Consider the following 9155-nt stretch of genomic DNA (forward strand, 5'->3'; position numbering starts at 1 on the left):
AGTCGTGACTGTCACGTTAGCCTGATGGGACCAAACTCTCTTTGTGATTTTAAAACGTAAGACGGTACCCAGATTTGAAGACTACAGTAAGATTTAATTCTACTGTTAATAAGATTTTGGTAGGCTACTATTAGATGGATAGCCTAAATGTCCTAATTCAGATGGGCTACCTGCTTTGTTTAATGGTATATCAAAAAGTGTATACTATTTAAATGTGATTTTGGTACATTTTACCAGTTTTTACCATACTTTCAAAACAAAAATTTTAATAGGAAAAATATGCAATATGAAAATAATTGAAGACAAAATGTGTTTTACTGAGAAAAAACAAGATTTGGTTTTTAAAAAGCCTTTTTCCAAAAGGTACATCTGGAAAAAGGGGGGTCGTCTTATATTCGGGCCAATACGGTAGTTACACTACTAGTTACCGTAAACCGTAATATTATTACAGTAACTAGTTACTGCCCAACACTGATTTAGGATAGCGCAAGAATTGGCGTTTTTCCCCAAAGAGATCATTTTTAAAGCAGCCGGTTGTGTGTCTGTCGGGTTGTAAAGGACACGTCTGTCTGTCAGTCAGAGATGATTTCATTTGTCAGGTCTTCCCGTGTCTATCAGTGTCTCATGATGTAAACGCAGACGTGCTTTGCTTACAGAAGCAGAAGCACTTCTTCTATCTCTTATGAATGCTTATTCAGCTTCATGTGACGATCCTTTGTTCTGTGATGTATAGAACGGCTCTTGTGTTCATAGTTTCACTCTTTGTTCTCGTTCTGAGTGAATTGCGCCAATATGAGTGAAGGGGAGTTCATGTTTCTGTGTTTCCGTTTCAGCGATGATGTAAAGGTCACAGAATTACTGTAATTATCAGGGGGTTTTTTTACTGGTTGTTCATGTTCTTGGACTCAGAAATTATTTTTTCTAGTGCATACACCCGAAATAAATCCATGTGCAGATAATTAATCAAAATATTAACCCAACTCTGTGTTTTCTCTGATAAATAGCTGCCAGTTTGATGTCACGTGAAGTCTGGGATTTCATAAATGTGCTGATAAATTTAGAGTTTTGTAAATTACAGTAATTCCGACATGAATATACTGTGAACCACTGGAACTCATTGTTAATGTACTAATAATATAGTACTCAGTAATATTCTGAATTAGCTGTCATTTGTATATTTTCAGTTTAGACCGTGAGGAAGAGCAGTTTGCCCGGAGAAGAGAGGAGATCAGACAGCGATCAGAAGAGCGGTACGTAAATCTCACATCTCCGATCAGCATGCGAGTTCAAACCTGCTGTAGATTAGGTTTTTTTGTCAATTTAATAGTAAATGTTAAAGGAATAGTTGAACATTAGCTGAAAATATCCTCACAACATGAACTAATAATTAAAAATACTTTATTATAGCATTTATTAATCTTAGTTTGTTTTATTTCAACATTTACTAATACATTATTAAAATCAAAAGCAAAATATCTGTTAATATTATTATTAATTATCTTTATTATGTCTATAAATTATTTATTAATGTTTTGAATTAGTTTTTATATATTTTCTGTTTTTTATTTCTGTAATTTATTTTAAATTTAGTTAGTTAACATGAGCTAACAATGATAAATACTTTTAAAACATTTATTAAACGTAGTTCATTTTAAATCCAACATTAACTAATAATTTTTTACACTCAAAAGTCGCATCAGTTAATATTATTAATATTAAACGTACATTATTTTTCTCTTTTAATATCCTTTGCACTCAAAAATATGTCATATTGTTTAAGTAAAATGAGTTGCGACTGGTGTTTCATGTTGATTGTGTAAATTGTACCTTTTATATGCCAATTAAAAGAACCAAAGACTTAAACTACTTCAGTCTGTGTGCACTGAATTTATTTAATACACGAGTTTCACAATTTGAGTTGAATTACTGAAATAAATGAACTTTTCCACGACATTCTAATTTATTGAGATGCACCTGTATACACTTCCATTCCAAAGTTCGGGGTTGGTAAGATTTCGTTAAATTAAAAAAATAAAAATAAAAAATCCTCTCAAGGATTTATTGAATTGATTAAAAGTGACAGTTATAGACATTTATAATACGATTTCTATTTCAAATAAATGCTGTTCTTCTGAACTTCATCACCGTTGAAAAGCATCACCGTTCATCACCGAAAAGCATCACCGTTTCCACAAAAATATTGTGCAGCACAACTGTTTTCAACATTGATAATAATCAGAAATGTTTCTTGAGCAGCAAATCAGCATATTATACTGATTTCTGAAGATCATGTGACACTGAAGACTGGAGTAATGATGCTGAAAATACAGCTGCGCATCACAGAAATACATTACAGATTAACAGATATTCACACAGAAAACAGCTGTTCTAAATTGTAATATATAGTATTTTTGATTTAAAAAATGCAGCATTGGTGAGCAGAAGAGACTTTCAAAAGCATTAAAAATCTTGCCGACCCCAAACTTTTGAACATTAGTGAAACTTAGTCTTCTAATAAAGATTAGTTTTATTCGCTGTTGATCTTAGCGTTTTGCATTCCAGTTTAATGCAGAAACCTGATCTGTAACAGATACACGTGTAAAACACTAGCCGGTGGAGTTATTGTTGTGCTGCTTTGTTCAGGATTGTGGAAGCAGCAACAGATGGCTAAAAGCTCCAGTGATTGTTCACAGATCAGCTGCTCATAAAGCTCCGGCTGATTTATTTGGTATGAAGCGGCCGCAGTTCGTCTGGAGGCTCGGCCTATCTTCATTGTGTGCTGTACAGAGGATGAATGATGCACGGCGAGCGATTGGTGTCGTTCAGCGCCGCTCGTATGTCACACACCCATAAAACACTGCTGCTCGTATTTATGACGAGCCTGTGAAGGAATGGAGGGCCTTAAACAAAGACATGAACTCATGGTGAATCATCTACTGCTGCCCATGTGCTGCTCTTCAGGACTTGGCCAGTTTTCAGTTGAGCAGCTTTGGTTGCGGAAATTGAATCCAGGCTATGAGTTTGATTTGTTCTTCTTGTACTGGTTTTACAGGATTCAGAATTTGTATTGGGCAAAAAATTTGGAATTCTGAGAAAAAAAATCTGAAATGCAAGATATAAAAAGAAAAACTCTACGAAAATAGTCAGAACGGCGAGATGTAAATGTAAAACTCTACGAAAATAGTCAGAATTGTGAGATGTAAACGCAAAACTATATGAAAATAGTCAGAATTGCGAGATGTAAATGCAAAACTCTACGAAAAGTCAGAATTGTGAGATGTAAATGCAAAACTCTATGAAAAGTCAGAATTGTGAGATGTAAACGCAAAACTCTACGAAAAAGTCAGTATTGCGAGATGTAAACGCAAAACTCTACGAAAAAGTCAGAATTGCGAGATGTAAGCACAAAACTCTTTGTAAAAGTCAGAATTGTGAGAAAAAAGTCAGTGTAACACCGTTCGTAGGTCGGGAAGAAGGAGGCGACATTTTAAAACTTTAATAAAATAAACCAACAAAAAATGAAAGTAAAGCGGTAGCCCCTCGCGGACGACTGCCGCACACAAAACACAAAATAAACTCCAGGCCTGGTCCTCTCTCGTCTTTCACTGTCGTCACTCCTCCTTTTATCCTTCCGGAGCTCCTCCGTGGGACTCGAGACCGGTGAGTGGTGCAGGTGTCGCTCATTATCACTTACTCCACCGGCCTCGCTCTGTTCCCACGGCTCTCGGCCCCGCCCCTCTCGCCACAGTCAGATTTGTGGGGAAAAAGTCAGAAATGCAAGATATATTTTTCACTCTTTTTTCAACATGAATAATATTAACAAAATATAAACACTATAATTATAAACAGTCGATCAATCATTGTATTATTTCGTGCATGGTCACATAATCTGTCCATCAGTCTAATGTACCTAGTTTCTTCCAAGTCTGCAAAAAAATACAGCTCAAATGATGCAAATGGCACAGAAATTCAATATTTTGTTTCAAAAATCTATATAATCCCGTCCAGTCTGTAAAAAGCCGTCACTCATCTCTGGTTACTGTCTGTTGCAGGAAGGCGGAGAGGAAGGGGAAACATGATGAAATCCGCAAGAAGTATGGTAAGTCCCGTCAGTCCTGTGCTTCTGTCATTAATATTCACAAGCGTTTAGTCACATCTACTCATTATGACACTTTTCTGCATTTTAGAGAAATAGTAGTGTCATAAAAGCTATGAAATAACACAAATAAAACTAGGGGAATGATATAGTGACTAAAACCTGGTAAACAATCTCTGTTTTCTATGTGAATATCTGTAAAAATGTAATTTATTTCTGTGATCAAAACGTCTGCAAAGACGTCTTGTATTAGCTAATACATCTTCAGTTGTTAACTTTTGGCTGATTACAGGACATCATGTGGAGATGTTGTAACACAGGTCTTTATTGATCTGGTTCATTGTGTTGGTCTCAATAATCTAATTCTTCAAACGCAGTCCGATACAGGAACACTCAGCTTTCTGATCGACACACCCTGATCAATGCTGATGTGGCCTCGGCAGAGGACGAGTAGAGACTATGAATGAGAAATACTCATGGAAGCTTGTTTCCACAGCAGAATAGAAATATATATATAAAATAGCAATTTTTTTCTCACATTCAGATTTTTCCCTCCAGAATTCTGAGTTTACATGTAAACGCAAAACTATGGAAAAAGTCAGAATTCCGAGATGTAAACGCAAAATTCTAACAAAAATGTCAGAATTGCGAGATGTAAACGTAGAATTCTGAGGAAAATGTCTGAATTGCGTGATATGAAACTTGCAATTGAGAGAATTATGAGTTAAGAAATCAGTTACCTTTTTTATATTTTTATTCCATGGCGGAAATAATCTTCCATAAATACTAATGCTAACGCTTGCTTTACTAGATAGCAGTAGGATATTAGCACTAATTACTCTGTTGAAAGCATAATTATTTTACTCATTACTTATGAATTAAGACCTTGATTAGCCTTTACCAAATGCACACAGACACACAATAACCTGTCCTTCAGTTCCTTATTAAAAATCACTTCTCTGTGCAACGCAGAAAACGGCACATGCATATTTCATCAGAGTGCGTTTACTACAAATTTCAGTCATTTTCTGAATTACATAATTCAGAAAATGCTAAACATTTATCTGGTTTTAAGAAAATAACATTTTAAAGCACAGATGCAAAAATTGCTCGAGGATTTGAGGAGGGAAATGCATTTCTTCTTTTCCTGATAAAACTCGTCCTCCAGCACTAATAGGTGAAAAAGCGTCAGACGGGCTGCTTGACTCGTGCTTGATTAACTCTGTGCTAATTAGCGCTGGTGGAGAGCTGAGAAGGGCTGTAATTTATGTGGTGGCAAAGGCCCGGATCGCGTCCCGGCGCTACAGAGGAATGAGGTGAGATGTAAATGTATTTGCCGCCTGCGATCGCAGCTCCTGCGGTGCGTGAGAGCGAGAGAAAGCGAGAGCGGGTCACTGGAGCCGCGGCGGAGGCCAGGAGGACGATCCCTCGCAGCTGCTGCACAAAGACCTGCAGAAAACCACACGACCTTGAGACAAGCTGAAGGAAGTGTTCAAGTTCATGCCGCAGAAGAGCAATGAAAATGACCTGAAGAGAGCATTTGTCTTCCAACACACTGCTTCATTTATTTAGAAATAATGCATAACTACATGGAGACAAACTTTTATTTTATTTTATTTTATATCAAATGTAATTTTTATTTAATTTGATTTAATTTATTAAGATGCACAACTACATGGAGACAAACTTTTATTTTATATCAAATGTCATTTTTATTTAATTTGATTTCATTTATTTTTTATTTATTTTTTATTTTATTTTTTGAAAAACATTTTTAATAATTTTATTTATTTTATATTTATTTTACATTTTCTTAAAATGTCAATTATTTAATAATTTAATTTGATTCCATTTAATTAATTGAATATATTTTTATTTTATTTTTGTATTTTTTCTGATAGTTAATTTAACATTTATCTAATTAAATTAAAAAAATGTATTTATATTTTATTTTTGTAATTTTTATTTTATTAATTTTATTAATTAATTTATTTTGTATTTTACATTTTCTTAGAGTAATACATTTTATTATTTAAGTTGATTTCATTTAATTTGATTTATTGTATTTTATTTTTGTATTTTTACTTATTTTATTTGATTTCAAACAGCCTGCAGATGCATTCGTGTGAGTGTCTGCGGCTGCAGTGTGTCTGTTTGACATTCTCGTGAGCCAGTCGCACTTGTCGGTGAAGAGGGTGTTGAAAGTAAAGAGAAGATCAAAGGATGTGCGCCTCTCTGAGAGCTTCATCCCTCTATATCTGATGACAAGACTCTTCTCATCCCCGCTCACTCGCTCCGACCGCCGAAGCTTCCTCATGCTTTCTCTGCACGGCGGCTCCTCATCCGCTCACGTTCAAGATGTAAACTTCAGAGAACTCAGAGGGAAAAAAAATTCTGAATTCTGAGTTTGTAACTCTCAATTCTGACTTCCTTCCTCAAAATGGTTAGAAAGTCAGAAAAGTTACTTTTTTTTATCCCATGGCGGAAACAAGCTTCCATAGTTTCCACGTCCTGCTGCAAACTAAAAGTCCATTTTTGTAAACTTTACTTATAGAGTAAAACAAACTGTAAAAACATGGCAGTACTATGTATTGGATGAAATAAAATGACACACACATTATAAGGAATTTTATTTGTATATGTATTTTTTATTTGAGATATAATATATATTTTTTAATATTTAATATATACACACATTTTTAGTTATTATGAATAGTGAATGCATTTATTTAATGAATAAATACATGCATTTTATTTAATGGCACCTTTCTAAACACCCAAGGTCACCTTACAGCAAGCAAAATGATAAAATTACAAAAATTAGTAACAAAAGACAAACATATCCTGCCAGCATTAAAAAATTCAGCAGCACAACTGCATGCATACATCATAAATACGGTAGAGGCATAATAAGAGCAAGTCATAAAAATATATCATATTAAATAAATATGAACATTTTATTATACATATATATATATATATATGTGTGTGTGTGTGAACAAAATGTATACACACACACACACACACACATTTTTTTAATGAATAATTATATTCACATTACGTTTAGTCGTTTAGCAGACGCTTTTATCCAAAGCGACTTACAAATTAGGACAACAGAAGCAATCAAAACTAACAAAAGAGCAATGAAATGCAAGTGCTATAAAAGTCTCAGTTAGCTTAATAATGCAGTACACTTAGCAAGATTTTTATTTATTTATTATATAATAAAAAGAAAACAGATATAATAGAAAAATAATAGATCAAGCTTTTTTTTTTCTTTTTTCTTTTTTAAAGAAAACAAGCAGTTAGTAAATGAATGGAGTGCAAGTCTAAAATGTGCAAGTTTTTTATTTAGAAGAATAGAATTAGAATAGAGAGTGCTACACTCTAAAAAAAAAATGCTGGGTTGTTTCAACCCGATGTTGGATCAAATATGGACTAACCCAGCTGTTGGGTTAAAAAGTTAATTTAAAAATGTAACCAAAATTTAACCCAACAGTTGGGTTAGTCCATATTTGACCCAACATTGGGTTGAAACAACCCAGCATTTTTTAGAGTGTAGAGTTAGAGGGTCAAATAAAGATGGAAGATGTCGTTTCTTGAAGATGGTTAAGGACTCAGCTGCTGGGATTGAGTTGGGCAGGTCATTCCACCAGGAGGGAACAGTTAATGTAAAAGTCTGTGAAAGTGATTTTGTGCCTCTTTGAGATGAACAATAAAGCAACGTTCACTTGCAGAACGCAAGCTTCTAGAGGCACATAACTCTGAAGTAATGAATTTAGGTAAAGGGGTGCAGAGCCAGTGCTGGTTTTGTAGGAAAACATCAATGCCTTGAATCTAATGCGAGAGCAGCTATTGATAGCCAGTGCAGATTGATGAACAGAGGTGTGACGTGCATTCTTTTCAGCTCGTTAAAAATTAATTTTTGGATTAATTATAAAGGTTGATAGAACTGTCTGGAAGACCTGCCAAGAGAGCATTGCAATATATATATATATATATCACATGCATAAAATCTTTTTAGTGTAGTGAATCAATTTCGTCTTTTTTTCTTCTCCTTTTCCTGTATGAATTATTAATGAAGTCATGTACGGAATATTAGGGTCTTTAAAAATCCATTTAAAAACTGTACAAATGTCGCCTGGCTTTTATTATAAGGCGAGGCGGTGTTCTACAGATGATGGACAGCTGGATGGACCAATGACTGACCCGCAGGGGCGGGGCTAACTCCGTTTCATCCGCTCTCTCGCAAAGCAAGAGGAGAATCCCAGAAAAATGACATCCAGCTTTTCCAGAGGAATACCGCGGCGTTTAGAGACGCTCTCCTGAAGCCTCTCCTCACATCACCACGGATTACAGCTCGCTCTTCAGATATGCAGTCAGGACATGTGTGTTTAATACAGTAATACAGAAGGACAGTGTTTTCACGACTCGGCTCTGATTCCAGACTCCCTCAAACATCGGCACAATGAAGAAATTAAGAAGAACTTTGTCGGAGAGCTTCAGTCGCATCGGTGAGTGTCCACAAACACGGTATAAACGAGACTTACACTTAAAAGTGTGCATGTGTAGTGCACATGTGATTGTTCATCAGGCGCCTGAGCTCCTCACGAACAGCCCGGAATAGAATACAGAATAGAATTGAGTAGAATTCTCCTGCTGACGCATCGGTATCTGATCAATGCGCTCTCTGCGGGTTCTCCTGCTTTGTGCTTCATTGGCAGGGTCTGAAGTTTCTGTGAGTTCATATCATTCTCATGAATTCATATCTCACAGATGTCAGTGCCCTTCAATTCTGTTCGGAATTCTTTAATATGTGCATCAGGGTTCTTCAAAACCTCAGGTTGAGTAGACAATAAGTCTGTTCTGTGGTTTTGAGGCTTTGTGGAAGATGTTAGCAAATGCTGAAGTGCTTTATAGATTTCAGAAACATGCAGGTCATATTTCACCCCAAAATTATCATTATTTATTATTTATTTTTCATAAAAAATAATATATATATAATATTTAATTGTCATACTTTATGAAATACTTGATCAAATGTTTTTTTTTAATATAT

The 9155-nt window shown here is 35.1% G+C and overlaps 1 protein-coding gene across 4 annotated transcripts in view; it reads left to right on the top strand.

Annotated features, from left to right (window-relative positions):
• LOC107601980 (pituitary tumor-transforming gene 1 protein-interacting protein) overlaps positions 1-4221 on the top strand; it is a 15187-nt gene extending 10966 nt beyond the window's left edge. For 3 of the 4 annotated variants that reach the window (XM_016294356.1, XM_016294357.1, XM_016294355.1), the window contains exons 5-6: positions 1185-1250; positions 4053-4221. In XM_016294356.1, coding sequence (XP_016149842.1) covers positions 1185-1250; positions 4053-4206 — 220 coding nt within the window. In that variant the 3' untranslated portion in view covers positions 4207-4221. The remainder of the gene's footprint in view (positions 1-1184; positions 1251-4052) is intronic. The other variant, XM_016294358.1, reaches the window with a different exon arrangement.
• The last annotated feature ends 4934 nt before the right edge of the window (positions 4222-9155 follow it).

This window comes from Sinocyclocheilus grahami, unplaced genomic scaffold (genome assembly GCF_001515645.1).
Source record: "Sinocyclocheilus grahami isolate Dianchi unplaced genomic scaffold, SAMN03320097.WGS_v1.1 scaffold316.1, whole genome shotgun sequence".
In the NCBI taxonomy this organism is placed as follows: Eukaryota; Metazoa; Chordata; class Actinopteri; order Cypriniformes; family Cyprinidae; genus Sinocyclocheilus; species Sinocyclocheilus grahami.